Raw genomic sequence first — 18,227 nt, 5'->3', positions numbered from 1 at the left:
GTCGTGTCCAATCAAGGCTGATCACAATGTAACGCTGATCGGCTTTTCCTCACTCGTGTCTGACAGATGCGAGTAGAGGAGAGCCGATCGACTGCTCTCCTGACAGGGGGGTCTGTGCTGATTGTTTATCAACACAGCCCCTCTCAGACCTCGCCCAGGACCAACAGGGAAGCCGCCCAGGACCACCAGGATGGCCACCCCACTGGACCAACAGGTATGCCCCCTAGACCACCAGGGAATGCCAATCAATGCCCAGGCAACTGCCAATCAGTGCCCACACACAATGCCTGCCAGTGCCACCAGGGATGCCTACCAGTGCCGCATATCAGTGCCCATCAGTGCCACGTATCAGTGCCACCCATAAGTACCTATCAGTGCAGCCTTTCAGTGCCTATCAGTGTCACCTATTAGTGCCAATCAGTGTCCACCAGTGCCACCCATGAGTGCCCATCAGTGCTGCATATCAGTGCCCATCGTCAGTGCCACCAAATTGTTGCCACCTCATCGGTGTCGCCTCATCAGTGCCCGTCAGTGTTGCCTTATCAGTGCCCATCAGTGAAGGAGAAAACATACTTATTTACAAACTTTTATAACAGAAACAAACAACAAACTTTTTTTTTTTTTGTCTTTTTTTTATGTGTTTAGCAAAAAAATAAAAACCGCAGAGGTGGTCAAATACCACCAAAAAAAAGCTCTACTTGTGGGAACAAAACGATAAACATTCTGTTTGGGTACAGTGTAGTATGAGCGCGCAATTGTCATTTTTAAACAGCGACAGCGCTGAAAGCTGAAACTTGGCTTGGGCAGGAAGGTGTTTAAGTGCCTGGTATGGAAGGGGTTAAGCTAGTGCATTGTTGGTTCCCTAACCGTCCATTTCCCTTCTAAATGTTGTTTTCTTTGTCTGCATTTCTCACTTCCTGTTCCACCTCAGTAAGCTTGCCCCCATCACCCGAGCTGTTCTGGCTGGGGGTTGGTCAGCCTGCTCGCCCCCTCCCTTGTGACTACATCCCTACGTTCACAGGCATTGGAGGAAGGGGGTTGGTGGGCGTGTCTAAGACGTTGTAGCTCTGCCCCCTGTGCCTTGTTCTTGTACTGAATGGCCATCTAACCAGCACATCCCGCCTTAACCCCGCCCCCTTACTAGCTGCATTGAGAGTTGGACTCAGGCTCGTCTGCTCGGCTGCAGAGTTTGTTAGAGAGGACAGAAGGAAGCTGAAAACGTTATAAACCCTGAGGTAATGTTGGAGCAATAGTTCTCATAGACGACTATACAATGACTGGCAATTATACTACAGGAAATGTATGTAGATCAATGTTTACTGTCATCACTCCCCATCATGCATTGTGTGTGTCTTCCTCCTCCTGTACAACACAAACACCCCCTCCCCCCACAACATTGCCTAAGACATGGGGGATCAACCTGTGTCCCTCCCGCTGGAACTACAAGTCCCATCATGCCTCTGTCTGTGGGAGTCATGCTTGTAACTGTCAGCCTTGCAATGCATCATGGTACTTGTAGTTTCACAAAAGCTGGAGGGACACAGGTTTGGAGCCCCATGGCCCCAGGGGTAGGCAACCTGTCGCACTCCAGCTGTTGCAGAACTACAAGTCCCATCATGCCTCTGGGAGTACTTGTGACTGCCAACCTTGCAATGCCTCATGGGAAATGTAGTTCCACAACAGCTGGAGGGCCTCAGGTTGCCTACCCCTGGCCTAAGCCATCACATTTCTCCCTTCGCCATCTATTCATCACATTTCTTGTTCACACATCCCTCTGTCTCATTTCTCCATTCATCACATTTCTTGTTCACACATCCCTTCATCACATTTCTCTCTTCTCCATCCCTTCATTACATTTCTTGTTCCCACATCCCTCTGTCTCATTTCTCTCTTCATCAAATTTCTTGTTCCCACATCCCTCTGTCTCATTTCTCTCTTCTCCATTCCTTCATCACATTTCCTGTTCACATATCCCTCTGTCTCATTTCTCTCTTCTCCATCCATTCATCACATTTCTTGTTCACATATCCCTCTGTCTCATTTCTCTCTTCTCCATTCCTTCATCACATTTCTTGTTCACATATCCCTCTGTCTCATTTCTGCCTTCTCCATCCATTCATCACATTTCTTGTTCACATATCCCTCTGTCTCATTTCTCTCTTCTCCATCCATTCATCACATTTCTTGTTCACATATCCCTCTGTCTCATTTCTGCCTTCTCCATCCATTCATCACATTTCTTGTTCACACATCCCTCTGTCTCATTTCTCCATTCATCACATTTCTTGTTCACACATCCCTTCATCACATTTCTCTCTTCTCCATCCCTTCATTACATTTCTTGTTCACACATCCCTCTGTCTCATTTCTCTCTTCTCCATCCCTCCATCACATTTCTCTCTTCTCCATCCATTCATCACATTTCTTGTTCACACATCCCTCTGTCTCATTTCTCTCTTCTCCATCCATTCATCACATTTCTTGTTCACACGTCCCTCTGTCACATTTCTCTCTTCTCCATCTATTCATCACATTTCTTGTTCACACATCCCTCTGTCTCATTTCTCTATTCATCAAATTTCTTGTTCCCACAGCCCTCTGTCTCATTTCTCTCTTCTCCATTCCTTCATCACATTTCTTGTTCACACAGCCCTCTGTCTCATTTCTGCCTTCTCCATCCATTCATCACATTTCTTGTTCACACATCCCTCTGTCTCATTTCTCTCTTCTCCATCCCTCCATCACATTTCTCTCTTCTCCATCCATTCATCACATTTCTTGTTCACACATCCCTCTGTCACATTTCTCTCTTCTCCATCTATTCATCACATTTCTTGTTCACACATCCCTCCGTCTCATTTCTCTCTTCTCCATCTATTCATCACATTTCTTGTTCCCACATCCCTCCGTCACATTTCTCTCTTCTCCATTCCTTCATCACATTTCTTGTTCACATATCCCTCTGTCTCATTTCTCTCTTCTCCATCCATTCATCACATTTCTTGTTCACATATCCCTCTGTCTCATTTCTCTCTTCTCCATCCATTCATCACATTTCTTGTTCACATATCCCTCTGTCTCATTTCTGCCTTCTCCATCCATTCATCACATTTCTTGTTCACATATCCCTCTGTCTCATTTCTCTCTTCTCCATCCATTCATCACATTTCTTGTTCACACATCCCTCTGTCTCATTTCTCTCTTCTCCATCCATTCATCACATTTCTTGTTCACACATCCCTCTGTCTCATTTCTCCATTCATCACATTTCTTGTTCACACATCCCTCCATCACATTTCTCTCTTCTCCATCCATTCATCACATTTCTTGTTCACATATCCCTCCGTCACATTTCTCTCTTCTCCATCTATTCATCACATTTCTTGTTCACACATCCCTCTGTCTCATTTCTCTCTTCTCCATCCATTCATCACATTTCTTGTTCACACATCCCTCTGTCACATTTCTCTCTTCTCCATCCCTCCATCACATTTCTCTCTTCTCCATCCCTTCATCACATTTCTCTCTTCTCCATCCCTTCATCACATTTCTTGTTCACACATCCCTCTGTCTCATTTCTCTATTCATCACATTTCTTGTGCCCACAGCCCTCCGTCTCATTTCTCTCTTCTCCATCTATTCATCACATTTCTTGTTCACACATCCATCTGTCTCATTTCTCTATTCATCAAATTTCTTGTTCCCACATCCCTCCGTCACATTTCTCTCTTCTCCATTCCTTCATCACATTTCTTGTGCCCACAGCCCTCTGTCTCATTTCTCTCTTCTCCATCCATTCATCACATTTCTTGTTCACATATCCCTTCGTCTCATTTCTCTCTTCATTCATCACATTTCTTGTTCACATATCCCTCTGTCTCATTTCTCTCTTCTCCATCCATTCATCACATTTCTTGTTCACACATCCCTCTGTCTCATTTCTCTCTTCTCTATTAGGGATGAGCGTCGAGTTCGACTCGAACGTCGCCCGTTCGCCGAATAGCGAACAATTTGGGGTGTTCGCTGCAAATTCGAAAGCCGCGGAACACCCTGTTAAAGTCTATGGGAGAAATCTAAAGTGCAAATTTTAAAGGCTAATATGCAACTTATTGTCCTAAAAAGTGTTTGGGGACCCGGGTCCTGCCCCAGGGGACATGTATCAATGCAAAAAAAAGTTTTAAAAACTGCAGTGTTTTCGGGAGCAGTGATTTTAATGGTGCTTAAAGTGAAACAATAAAAGTGAAATATTTTAAATTTCGTACCTGGGGAGGGGTGTATAGTATGCCTGTGAAGTAGCGCATGTTTCCCGTGTTTAGAACTGTCCCTGCGCAAAGTGTCATTTCTGAAGGAAAACAAGTCATTTAAAATCACTCGCACCTATAATGCAGGGGTCGACAAATCCCGGGCGCCAGGTCGCCATGGCGACTAGAAATAGGGTCCTGGCGACTTGGCTTGGAAGGGGGGGCACTTTTTTGGTGAGCTGGCGCCATCTGGTGGTGGCCGTTGGTATTACAAGTTATTACCACCAGATGTGAGCTGGCGCCATCTGGTGGTGGCCGTTGGTATTACAAGTTAAGCATTACAAGTTAAACAGCAATTCTAATGTCATTTTTCACTATTTTCACTGCCATCTTCTTCCCTCTAATTAAAACCCCCAAACATTATATATATTTTTATCCTAACACCCTAGAGAATAAAATGGCGATCGTTGCAATACTTTCTGTCATGCCGTATTTGCGCAGCGGTCTTGCAAGCGCAGTTTTTTGGGGAAAAAATTACACTTTTTTTAATTAAAAAATAAACAACAGTAAAATTATCCCCATTTTTTTTTTATATTATAAAAGATAATGTTACGTCGAGTAAATTCATACCCAACATGTCGCGCTTCAAAATTGCGTCCGCTCGTGGAATGCCAACAAACTTTTACCCTTTAATATCTTCATAGGTGACGTTTAAAAAAAACTACAGGTTGCATGTTTTGAGTTACAGAGGAGGTCTAGGGCTAGAATTATTGCTCTCGCTCTACCAATCGTGGTGATACCTCACATGTGTGGTTTGAACACCGTTTACATTTGCGGGCGCTGCTCGCGTATGCATTCGCTTCTGCTCGCTCGACGGGACGGGGTGCGTTTTCTGGCTCCTAACTTTTTTAGCTGGCTCCTAGATTCCAAGCAAATTTGTCAAACCCTGGGGTACATTGTACCCCTACCATTTCACAAAGAAAGTGTAAGTAATTGTAAAAAAAAACGCACAGACGCACGCACACCGTGGAGAAAGTCCTTTATTAAAAATAAAAAAATTCAAATAAAAAAAAGATTCCAGCGGTGGTAATCCACTCTCGGTCTCCACTCCAACGCTGTCGGTATCCTGCGATAGGTGATCTCCTCTCTGGGGTCCAGCGATGAGATGATCTCCTCTTCATCCAGGTCCAGGATCCAATGATGAAATGTCCAATTCATTATAGCCGCATTATAACTGCTCCCAAAAAAATGCATTTTTTTTTGCATTGATACATGTCCCCTGGGACAGGACCCAGGTCCCCAAACACTTTTTTGGACAATAACTTGCATATTAGCCTTTAAAATTAGCACTTTATACTTCTCCTATAAACTTTAACAGGGTGTTCCACGGCTTTTCGAATTTGCCGCGAACACCCCAAATTGTTTGCTGTTCGGCGAAGGGGCAATGTTTGAGTCGAACTCAACGCTCATCCCTAATAGAGAAGAGAGAAATGAGACAGGGAGGTACGAAATTTAACCACTTGACCACCGGGCCTATTCTGGCACTTCTCTCCTTCATGTAAAAATCACAATTTTTTTGCTAGAAAATTAATCAGAACCCCCAAACATTATATATATATATATATATATATATATATATATATATATATATATATATATATATATTTAAGCAGACATCCTAGGGAATAAAATGGCGGTTATTGCAACTTTTTTTCTCGCACGGTATTTGCGCAATCATTTTTCAAACACCTTTTTTTGGGAAAAAAAACGGTTTCATGAATTAAAAAATAACAAAACAGTAAAGTTAGCCCAATTTTTTTTTGTATAATGTGAAAGATGATGTTACGCTGAGTAAATAGATACCTAACATGTCACGCTTTAAAATTGCACACACTCATGGAATGGCGCCAAACTTCGGTACTTCAAAATCTCCATAGGCGACGCTTACATTTTTTTTACAGGTTACTATTTTCGAGTTACAGAGGAGGTCTAGTGCTAGAATTGTTGCACACGGCAATACCTCAAATGTGGGGTTTGAACAGCGTTTACATATGTGGGCGGGACTTGCATGCGTGATCGCTTCTGCGCGCGAGCGACCGGGGATAGGGGCGTTTAAAAAATATATATATATATTTTTATTTTACTTCATTTTTTTATTTTTACACTTTTATTTTTTATTCTTATTTTTTTTTTATCACTTTTAGTCCTATTACAAGGAATGTAAATATCCTTTGTAATAGGAATCAGTGTGACAGGTCCTCTTTATGGAGAGATGTGGGGTCAATAAGACCCCACATCTCTCCTCCAGGCTTACAAGCATGAAAGCGGTGAAAAAACATTCACCGATCTCACACCGACAGCCGCGATTGCGGCTATAATTACTTCCGGGTACCGGACGTGACGTCATAACGTCGCGCCCGGGCCTCCGACGGTCATAGAGATGACTGTGACCGTCTGGTCACCTGTCATCTCTATGGTTCTGCAGCGAGCGCCGGCCGATTCGCTCTCTGGGACCCCGATGGCACGGGAGAGCCCGGAGAAGCACAGGATGGCGGCGGGAGGGGGGGACGTCCCCTCCCGCTGCCTATAAGAACGATCAAGCGGCGAAACTGCCGCTTTGATTATTCTTATTGTGCACAGAATCGCCGGCTGAAGACGGTGATATCTGAATGATGCCTGTAGCTGCACCCATCATTCAGATATCACCACACAAACAGAGGACGTATATTCTCGTACTGCGGTGGGCAAGTGGAATATTTAACTTTTATTTTTTTCCATTTAAGAATTATTAAAATCACTGCTCCCGAAAAAACTGTAGTTTTTTAAAACTTTTTTTGCATTGCTACATGTCCCCTGGGACAGGACCCCAGGTCCCCAAACACTTTTTAGGACAATAACTTGCATATTAGCCTTTCAAATTAGCACATTAAATTTCAAACGTTCGAGTCCCATAGACTTTAACAGGGTTCTAAAGTTCACTCAAACTTCTGGTCTGTTTGCAGGTTCTGGTGCGACCCGAACGAGGGGTGTTCGGCTCATCCCTATTCTCTATCCCTTCATCGTATTTCTTGTTCACACATCCTTCTGTCTCATTTCTTTCTTCTCCATCACTTCATCACATTTCTTGTTCACACATCCCTCCATCACATTTTTATCTACTCCATCCCTCCATCACATTTTTCTCTACTCCATCCCTCCATCACATTTTTCTCTACTCCATCCCTCTATCACATTTCTCTCTTCTCCATCCCTTCATCTCATTTCTTGTTCACACATCCCTCTGTCACATTTCTCTCTTCTCCATCCATTCATCACATTTCTTGTTCACACATCCCTCTGTCTCATTTCTCCATCCATTCATCACATTTCTCTCTTCTCCATCCCTTCATCTCATTTCTTGTTCACACATCCCTCTGCAGAGCTTTTTTCTCAGAAAATAGGTGCAGGAACTCAACCACGACCCCATTCAGGTTTCACAAACAGTAGAAGGGTCTTAAAGGGGCATTAAATACCAGGATTGCATTACATACAGAGTGTAGAGTTCAGAGGGTTACACACAGAGTTCAGAGCTGTCACTTGTAAACACAGAAACCAGACTTCTGTGTTTACAAGTAATGGCGGTGAGCAGGCACTAAAGAGTCTGAGCCAAAGGTGGTGGAACTGAGTTCCCCCAAGTTCCCCCTGAAAAAAAGCCCTGTCCCTGTCCCTCTGTCTTATTTCTCCCTTATTCATCACATTTCTTGTTATCAAAATGTTACTGATTTCCAATTTTTCTATATTTCAGAATGCCCAGTTGTTTCGTCAAATCGTGCTCCTACAATTGGAGAAATGACAACATTACTCTGCATGCTTTTCCACGCGATCGAGATCGAATCAAAACCTGGCTCGAAAAAATCAACATTCCTACGGAAGAATTAGAATCGTTGGTCGAAACAATTTCACAATCTAAAATCTGGAAATTTAAAATTTGTTCGAGACATTTTACAGAAAAGGATTATGAATTAAAAGGGACACAAAAACATCTAAAGAACACAGCGTACCCTTCTTTACTATTAGGAAAACGCTTGGAAATCTGTCATGCCGAATATGAACACAACTACCCAAAACGTCGAAAAACAGAAACTGAGATGCCTTCAGAGTCCTCAATTGATGTCTTTGACGCTGGCTGTGGAGCAACTCAAACATCGATGGAAACAAGTTCTGAACTAAATGATAATTCGAGGGCTTCCGTATCAGAAGTTAGTGACTGTGACGTGGTAGCCTGCCCACCTGCGGACTGTGACGTGGTAGTGTGCCCACCTGCGGACTGTGACGTGGTAGTGTGCCCATCTGCGGACTGTGACGTGGTAGTGTGCCCATCTGTGGACTATGACATGGTAGAGCATCCATCTGCGGACTGTGAAGTGGTAGTGCATCAATCTGTGGACTTGAACTTGGCAGAAAGTATAATTTGCAGTTCTGTTGAAACTGAACCAATGGCGGTGATTGATCAATCTGGGAAACAAGGAGGAAAAGCAATTACCACTACTATTTCCTCACATGCTCGTCAAATCAAGCAGAAACGAAAAGTTACGAAAATACATCGAGGCATCCAGTGTCAACTAAAAAAGGACGTTAAAGCCAAAAATATCCAGGTCTCCATAGCTAAGCCAACAGTCTCTGTTGCCGTACAATGCTCTCTGGTTAAATTACCTCCATTGACCCGAATACCAAAATTGGAAAGAAGTATGTTAGAGTTTGTGACTAATGAAGTTATTCTACAATCCGCTTTTTCTGAAAAGTTTACACTGAAAACAAACAGAAAATTACAACATCATGTGCCTACAATACATCACGATCCAAATGTCTTTGTTCTCGGATCATCAGCACCTAAAAGTTCCTTACAAGAATCAATACCATCGGTAGACACTGATTTTGAAATTTCATTCAATGCCCGAAAAAAGGATAAAGAGCAATCTTATCGTCCGTCTGAAGAAGAAGACGAAATGTATTCTGAAGAATCGGAGAATGAACACTTAAACTTCGATTCGAATGAACCAGACCCTTCGTTTTTATATTTGCAAGAAGAAAAGGCCGACGTGGCGAGCCAAAAAACATTTTTGGTGTTTGAAGAATGCCTCGATCAATTATTGATGCGATCTCGTTGCTTGCAAGATCCGCGTTGCGCCGGGAGCGTTATCGCTCTTAAAAAATGCGTCAACGGATCTGCGTTGATCGTGCAGGCGGAGTGCAGTAAACATCATAGATTTGAACTGTGGAGAAGCCAACCCTTTATTGGGCGAATGCCAGCAGGAGACTTGATGATTTCATCCGCGATCGTATGCAGCGGATCAAATTATTTGAAGACAAATTTATTTTTTTCAGTTTTAGGAATGTACAGTATTTCGGCGAGCACGCATTACAGCAACCAAAAAAATTTCTTATTTCCAACGATTGAACATCATTGGATGACTGAACGAAAGAAGGTCATTCAAATAATTGGTGACAATAGCGTAGCGTTGATTGGTGACGGCCAATTGGATACGCCTGCAAAGTTCTGCACCTATACATTGATGGATTCAGAAACGGATTACATCATAGATTTCCAAGTGGAGCAACTACAACCCGGTCGGACCTCGGCGTCTCTAGAAAAGTTGGCATTTGTTGAGGCCTTGGAGCGCGTTTTAGGGGATCGAGTTCAGGTCAAAGCCATTGCAACCGACAGACGTGTCTCCATCCGAAAAATAATAAGGGAGAAATTTAAGAAAATAACGCACGGATTTGACGTATGGCATATGGCGGAATCGATTGGAGCAAAGCTTATGGCTGCGAGTAAAAAAAGTAACAGTCGAGAACTTGCTGGTTGGGTTCTTTCAGCAAAAAAACATTTATGGTGGGCATCCAGTACTTGTCAGGACAATCCTATTCTACGCAAAGAAAAATGGCTTTCAATGCGTTATCATGCAGCTAATGTACACGAATGGCACGGAAATTGTCTATATCATCGCTGTTCGCATACTCCAAAACCTAGCGATGAAGAAGGGAAATACGATTGGCTTAAACAAGGATCTGCAGCTCTAAATAACCTAAACGCCGTAATTCAAGATAGGACACTGCTCAAGGACCTCGATCATCTTTCTGGTGTTTACCATACAGGAGCAGTCGAAGTATTTCACAGTATGGTGTTAAAATATAGATCGAAACGGCATCATTTTAATATGGACGGCGTGGTGGCAAGAACACAACTTGCTGCCCTCGACCACAATCACAACATTAATAGGCTGAAAGCGGTTGTTAGAAAAGCAGAAAAAAATTGGGAAAACAAAGGCTCCTCACGTCACCCTTATGGCTTCAGTAAGGCGAATAAAGACTGGGTTGTAAGCAAAGTATATGAACCAACTTCTCAGGGATTCATGAAAGAGATCATCCATGATGTCATCGACCTTGCTGCCGGAATCAAACATTTTGCATGGAATTCTAGACAGGAAAATGTTTCTCAAAACATTGCTGGATTTCCACGACCACAAAAAGAACTGCTTGCGGCAAAACGCGGTAACCCGCGTTTAGCAGCGTTTCGTTTATAGGCGTTTTTTGTTTTTGCCCATTTAAACATTTTTTTTTCCTTTGAAACGCTTCTAAAAGTAAAACGCCACTAAATGCGGCAAAACAGAGCAGTTGTAAAAACGTCCATGGAGCCTTAAAGTGGATGTAAATCCGAAAAAATAAAATTCTGATGTCGCAATGTACAGTATAAGATTTCCTATCATCTGTGACCAGTCTTGCCACACAGGGTTAATCCAGCTCTGAGCAATCCTCTTTTATTGTTCAGTGAAATAAAACGGACTTGCAGAGAAAAACCTTAGTCCATTCCGCCCCCTGTGAGTGACAGGTTATTTACATATCTCATGCACTAGCCTGGAGACAGGCATTATTTTTTAATTCCCACCCCCACTTCTTTTCTGAAGTCATGTGGTTACTTTTCTGGATGTTAGTGATCATAGCAGAATTTAGTGTAAGGAATACACAGGAGAAAATGCATGTTGACAAGGGGAGTGTAGAGGTGGGAGGTGGGTGGGGAGTCTACTGACATCACGACTGACATCACGACTTTTCAGTTTTTCAGTTCTTGTAACAGACAGAGGGGAGATATTTGATAGGTAAGGATACATGCAGGAGGTATCTATATCCCTATAGATCAGCACTATGGCAGTAGTTTAGAAAGGATGAGAGTGGCTTTACATCCACTTTAAAGGGGTTGAAAAGGTGTTTTTTTTTTTTTTTTTTTTTTTCTAAATGGGTTCCTTTAAGCTAGTGCATTGTTGGTTCACTAACCTTTTCCTTCCATTTCCCTTCTAAATGTTTTTTTTCTTTGTCTGAATTTCTCACTTCCTGTTCCTCCTCAGTAAGCTGTTCTGGCTGACTAACCTCTGGAGTTTTAAATTTGACACTTATTTATTACAGTAAACTGAGGTTATATAGTAAAATACAGTACTTAGAACTCCGTCCGACTGTTTACATGTTGAATTTTAAAAGCAACAGACTTCTGTCAGATCTCCCCCCCGTTCTTCCTAGTGACATGTCACTGATCGTCTGTTCCCTCTAGGGGTGCAACAGATCAAAAACCCCACGGTTCGGATCGTTCCTCGGATCAGAGTCGCAGATCGGATCATTTTTCGGATCACCACCATATATAGTCCCCACTGTAATGTCCACGTCATCTCCCCCACTGTAATGTCCACGTCATCTCCCCCACTGTAATGTCCACGTCATCTCCCCCACTGTAATGTCCACGTCATCTCCATCTGACTGTTTACATGTTGAATTTTAAAAGCAGCAGACTTCTGTCAAATTAGCAAACCTGTGAGATCAACGGGCTTGCCGCTGCTTTTAAAATTCAACATATAAACAGTCAGACAGAGTTCTAAGTACTGGATTTCACTATATAACCTCAGTTTACTAAAAATAGTGGGTGATCTGAATCTATGCACCCTCCTGATCATCCACCGTTGCGCTGATGGAAATAAGAATAAACCTAGCTGCTGCTATGTGACGAAACATGTCGGGGCGTGGCCACATAGTCAGTCTCTGAAGAGTTTTTGAACTAACGTGACGTTTGAGTCGTGCAGCATTTCAAGCTTGGCGATTATTTTGAAGCATCTTTGCCTCTAATATTCACTTATTCTTTAAGCGCTGTTAATATTGCTTTGACACACTATAGAGGGTGGTGTCACCATATTTATTTGTTCACAACCTCAGTTTACTGTTATAAATAAGTGTAAAATGTAAAACTCCAGGGGGTGTATAAAGATGTTCGCTTGTCCCCTTCTCACTGTATCCTTAGTGTGGAGGAGTGCGGAGTGTAGCAAAATGGCGGTGTTTCATCACATTCGGCTACCCATCGCTGTTTTAGTGTTACGTTTTGTCGTAAAAGTGTTGGAACGCATTTGGCTGCATCACGCATGCGCAGTGCAAACATTTTCAGCGGAACGTCACTTCCGGAGCAAACTGTGATGGGTAGCCATATGTGACAAGACACGGGCAAGCTTACTGAGGAGGAACAGGAAGTGAGAAATTCAGACAAAGGGGGAAAAAAAACATTTAGAAGGGAAATCGAAAGAAAAGGTAAGTGAACCAACAATGCTCTAGCTTAACCACTTAAGGACCGCCCACTGTATATATACGTCCACAGAATGGCACGGCTGGGCAGATGGACGTACCAGCACGTCCTGTACATCTACCCAGCCGTGGGTCGCGGGCGAAGGACCGGGACCAGGGGACCCGATCGCCGCTGGGGTCCCGCGATCGGTCCCCGGAACTGAAGAACGGGGAGAGCCGCGTGTAAACACGGCTTCACTGTGGCGGCTGCATCGATTGTGTCATCCCCTTTATAGGAAGACACAATCGATGACGTCACTCCTACAGCCACACCCCCCTACAGTTGTAAACGCACACTAGGTGAAACATAACTCCTACAGCGCCCCCTGTGGTTAACTCCCAAACTGCAACTGTAATTTTCACAATAAACAATGCAATTTAAATGCATTTTTTGCTGTGAAAATGACAATGGTCCCTAAAATATGTCAAAATTGTCCGAAGTGTCCGCCATAATGTCGCAGTCACAGAAAAAAAATCACTGATCGCCGCCATTAGTAGTTAAAAAAAATTATTTATAAAAATGCAATAAAACTATCCCCTATTTTGTAAACGCTATAAATTTTGCGCAAACCAACCGATAAACGCTTATTGCGATTTTTTTTTTTTTACCAAAAATAAGTAGAAGAATACGTATCGGCCTAAACTGAGGCAAAAACATTTTTTTTATATATTTTTGGGGGATTTTTATTATATAAAAAAGTAAAGAATATTGCATTTTTTTTTTTCAAAACTGTCGCTCTATTTTTGTTTATAGCGCAAAAAATAAAAACCACAGAGGTGATCAAATACCAACAAAAGAAAGCTCTATTTGTGGGGAAAAAAAGGACGTCAATTTTGTTTGGGAGATTGTCTGTTAAAGCGACGCAGTGCCGAATCGCAAAACCTGGCCTGGGCCTTTAGCTGCATTTTGGTCCGGGGCTTAAGTGGTTAAAGGAACCCATTTAGAAAATAAAAATCAAACCTTTACAACCAGGTCATTGATATAAGATTGCACTGTTAAAATCAACAATTATTTTTGTTATATATTTTGTAAAATAAAAAAAGTTCACAATCAAAGTTAATATATTAATTTTGTGTAATAAAAAATAAAATGTATTATTATTGAACTGCTTAAGGACCGCCGCACGACTTTTTACGTCTGCAGAATGGCGCGGCTGGGCAAATGGGCATACAGGTATGTCCCCTTTAATTTGCCACCATGTGGTGGTCGCGCGGACCACACAGGGTGATCTCCGTGACCCTGCCCGTGGGACCCACGGACTCGATGTCTGCTGGTGTCCCGAAATCGGGGTCATGGACGTTCTTCCTAGTGACATGTCACTGATCGTCTGTTCTCTCTAGGGGTGCAACAAATCAAAAAATTCACGGTTTGGATCGTTCCTCGGATCAGAGTCACGGATCAGATACTTTTTCTGATCACCACCATATATAGTCACCACTGTAATGTCCACATCTCCCCTACTGTAATGTCCACTTCATCTCCCCCACTGTAATATCTACGTCATCTCCCCCACTGTAATGTCCACGTCATCTCCCCCACTGTAATGTCCACGTCATCTCCCCCACTGTAATATCCACGTCATCTCCCCCACTGTAATATCCACGTCATCTCCCCCACATCTCCATCACCCCCACTGTAATATCCACATCTCCCCTGTCAGCGCGCCACTCTGGGGAGCTCACCTATGCCGCCGCTGGGTGTACCAAGATGGCCGCCGCTCTGAAGCTAGGCCGAAGCCTGGTGTGCCGATCCGAACGCAGCGACCCTTTCGGATCATGGATCAATGATGATCTGTTGCATCCCTAGTTCCCTCTCATTGGGAACAGCGATGTGTCACTCATAGCCACGCCCCCTAACAGTTAGAATCACTCCCTAGGACACACAATTAACCCCTTTATCGCCCCCTAGTGTTAACCCCTTCCTTGTCAGTCACATTTATACAATAATTAGTGCATTTTTAAAAGCACTGATCGCTGTAAAAATAACAATGGTCCCAAAATGGTGTCAAAAGTGTCTGATGTATCCGCCATAGTGTCACAGTCCTGATAATAATCGCCGCCATTACTAATAAAAAATAAATTCATAATAAAAATGCCATAAAACTATCCCCTATTTTGTAGACGCTCTAACTTTTGCGCAAACTAATCAATATAATCTATATATATATATATATATATATATATATATATATATATATATATATATATATATTTTTTTTTTTTACCAAAAATATGTAGAAGAATACGTATCGGCCTAAACTATGGAAACATTTTGTTGTTTTTTTTTTAAAGATTTTTTTGAGGATATTTATTATAGCAAAAAGTTAAAAAATATTGATTTTTTTTTTAAATTGTCGCTTTTCTTTTGTTTATAGCGCAGAAAATAAAAACCGCAGAGGTGATCAAATATCACCAAAAGAAAGCTCTATTTGTGGGAAAAAAAAGTATTTCAATTTTGTTTGGGTACCACGTCGCACGACCGCGCAATTGTCAGTTAAAGCGACTTCTTACGGGGCTGAAGTGGTTAAAGTGTTTTTATATTTTTTTTTTCGTCAGTTTTTCGTGCATTTTTTCATGTGTTTATTCCTGTACTTGCATTGAAGTCTATGGAACCAAAAGGGTAGGTGTAGGGAACGATTTTTCTTTTTTTCTCCTGTTTTTTAGCAAATACTGCAGCCACATTTGTGTATGTCCTTTTTTATTTTTTTGGATTTTTGAAATTTTTACCGTTGTACATATTTTCATGCACTGCCCTCCTATGAATATTAAATGATAAAATGAATAAGTATCTTCTTTGTTCATGCTTCCAGAAAGATTTATGCATTATGTTATTAGTGCCTGTATGGCCAGTATAAATTGGTTGTTAATCTGCATTGTGTGTTTTCCGAATGGTGTCAGTGTATGTTAGATAGGCCATAGACCAGTAGTCTCCAAACTACGGCCCGGGGGCCAGATGCGGCCCTTTGCGTGCTTTTATCCGGCCCTTGAAGCACTGTTTCATCCACTGATGCCAGCAATGGGGCATATTTACCCCGCACTGACACCAATTAAGGGGCACAATTCCTCCCACTGATACCAACAATGGGGCACAATTTTTCACAATGACACCAATGGCGGGGCACATTTTCTCCCAATTATGCCAACAATGGGGCCCAATAACACCAATGATGGGGCACCATTTCTCCCAGTGACACCGACAATTGAACCCAATGACACCAATGATGGGCATAATTTTGCCCCAAGGATGGGGCACAATTTCCCCCAATGACACCAACGATGGGGCACAATTCCTTGCACTGACACCTTAGATGGGGCATTGTTCCTTCAATCAATTCCAAATGGTTTCAAATTTGAAAAGTTTGCGAATTTGAAAAAATGAAAAGTTGAAATAAAACAGAATACAAAATAAAGGAATAGAATAGAAAAAAATATTTTATTTCTATTCTTTTCGGAAATTTGAAAACTATTTAAATTCGAAAACGTTTTAAATTTTCAAAAATAATAAAATAGAATAGAAAATTAAAGGAATAGATTATTATTTTTTTTATTTTATTTTCTATTCTCTTTTTTTTTTTCTCTCTTTGGAAATTTAAAAACGATTTGAATTCAAATTTCGTCCGGATTCAAATTTTGTTATTTCGGATTTGTTTAAATTCTGTACTATTCTAATTCAGAAATTCAGGATACATATGAATAACGAAAATTTGTCCAAATTTTAATTCGGAACTAAATGAACCGCACATGTATAGTGTGAATTTAAATAATTCCCCCATCAACACAGACAGTGTCAACAGGAGAATCCCTTCTGGCTAACAATTGTCTGCTCTCGGTGGGGAGGCGGATGGGGGAAGACAGTGATTATTCAAACAGTCTATGGCTGGCCTAAGAATCCCACACCACCTCACAGACAAGGGTGGCAGTTCCCTTACCAAACAGTAATGATCCTCAAATGATAATAGAACAACAGTGCAGAAATCATCCAATTCGGGGGTCACTACTTAGGACTAGAGGTCGACCGATAAATCGGCCGATATTTGGCCATTTTGGAGAAATCAACATCGGCCGATTATTATCCAAATCAGGCCGATATTAAAAAAAGCCTGCACCTGTGTTACCAGAGTGTGGAGAAGGGAGCAGCGCCGCGTGTGTGAAACCTTAAGGAGCGAGAGTGAAGGGAGCTGTCATTAGCGAGGTCTGATGTTGGGGTGGGCGGGACCCAGCTATCCAACACCAGCCAATGGAAAGAGATCTGGGCAGACCGCTACATGTGGCCCCGCCCCTTTCTTTAACAGCCCGATCATTGGCTGGCTAGCTGCTGGGGCCCACCCCGACATCACTCTAAATCTGCAAACTCTCCTTTCTCTCCCCATACAGTTTTACAGCTGCAGAGAGCAGTTTCATTATCGGCTGTGAAACCTGTCATTGCCTGCTAGTGCCAACCTACCAGTGCCAACCTGCCATTGCCATCCAGTGCCACGTGCTAGTGCCACCTGCCAGTGCTAACTAGTGCCATCTGCCAGTGCTTTCTATTGCCAACCAGTGCCACCTGCTAGTGCCACATGCCAGTGCCACCTGCCAATGCCATCCAGTGCCATTGGCCGCAAAAATCGGCATCATATATCGGCATCGGCCGCCCAGATTTCTAAATATTGGCATCGGCCAGAGAAAAACCCATATCGGTTGACCTCTACTTAAGACGCCACTGACTCTATCACCTCCACAGTCCTGCACTGGTTATCCAAAGCCAGCACCTCAAAGTAATAATGGGTAGGAGAAAGAACTAATGACCATACAGTAGTATCCGAACACCACATGGTTTATTAAAAGTAGATATACTCACAAAAGTTAGAATAACACCAGCAAAACACATCACACTAGGGATCAACACTTTATCTATTGAAGACCAGACTAAATGTGTGTAGGGTGTTTTTTTTTTTTTTTTTTGGAAAAGCCAGTGTCATGTGAAACACACCCAAAAACTCCACCCAGCACCAAAAACAGTGCATGCACATAAAGAGTGACACAAAAAAACATGCAACGGGTGTTACACTGTCCTTCACTAGGAAGGACCTTACCCTGATCCCCCGGGGCGTTGGGCTCCAGACTGGGACTGAGGTAATCACTAGGTACGACTGGCCGAGACCAGATGGCCCCCTTCTCTGGAGGGTCTGCCAAAACAGACCCACCCAAGTACTCGGTGGGGCTCCCCCAAAGGGAGATCCCATGAGAGAGGGCTAACTAAGCCAGAAGGCCATATCCACCCCCTCCCAAGACTTTCAGGGTAGGCCCAAGTACCCACACCCTACTAATCACACAGTGACAAACCTGTAACAGCAAACATAAAAATACAAA

The 18,227-nt window shown here is 42.6% G+C and overlaps 1 protein-coding gene across 1 annotated transcript; it reads left to right on the top strand.

Moving 5' to 3' along the window:
• The first annotated feature begins 1,112 nt into the window (after window positions 1–1,112).
• LOC120933526 lies at window positions 1,113–10,949 on the top strand. The gene is made up of 2 exons (XM_040346777.1): window positions 1,113–1,235; window positions 8,026–10,949. The coding sequence occupies exon 2, from the start codon at window positions 8,027–8,029 to the stop codon at window positions 10,802–10,804; it is 2,778 nt and encodes a 925-aa protein (XP_040202711.1). The 5' UTR covers window positions 1,113–1,235; window position 8,026; the 3' UTR covers window positions 10,805–10,949.
• The last annotated feature ends 7,278 nt before the right edge of the window (window positions 10,950–18,227 follow it).

The sequence above is a fragment of the Rana temporaria genome, chromosome 3 (genome assembly GCF_905171775.1).
Source record: "Rana temporaria chromosome 3, aRanTem1.1, whole genome shotgun sequence".
Lineage (NCBI taxonomy): Eukaryota > Metazoa > Chordata > Amphibia > Anura > Ranidae > Rana > Rana temporaria.
This window is presented reverse-complemented; position numbering and strand designations above follow the sequence as displayed.

What these genes read in the sequence shown, in the direction of transcription:
- LOC120933526 (XM_040346777.1), top strand. Translation starts at nt 8,027, where the DNA reads ATGCCCAGTTGTTTCGTCAAATCGTGCTCCTACAATTGGAGAAATGAC.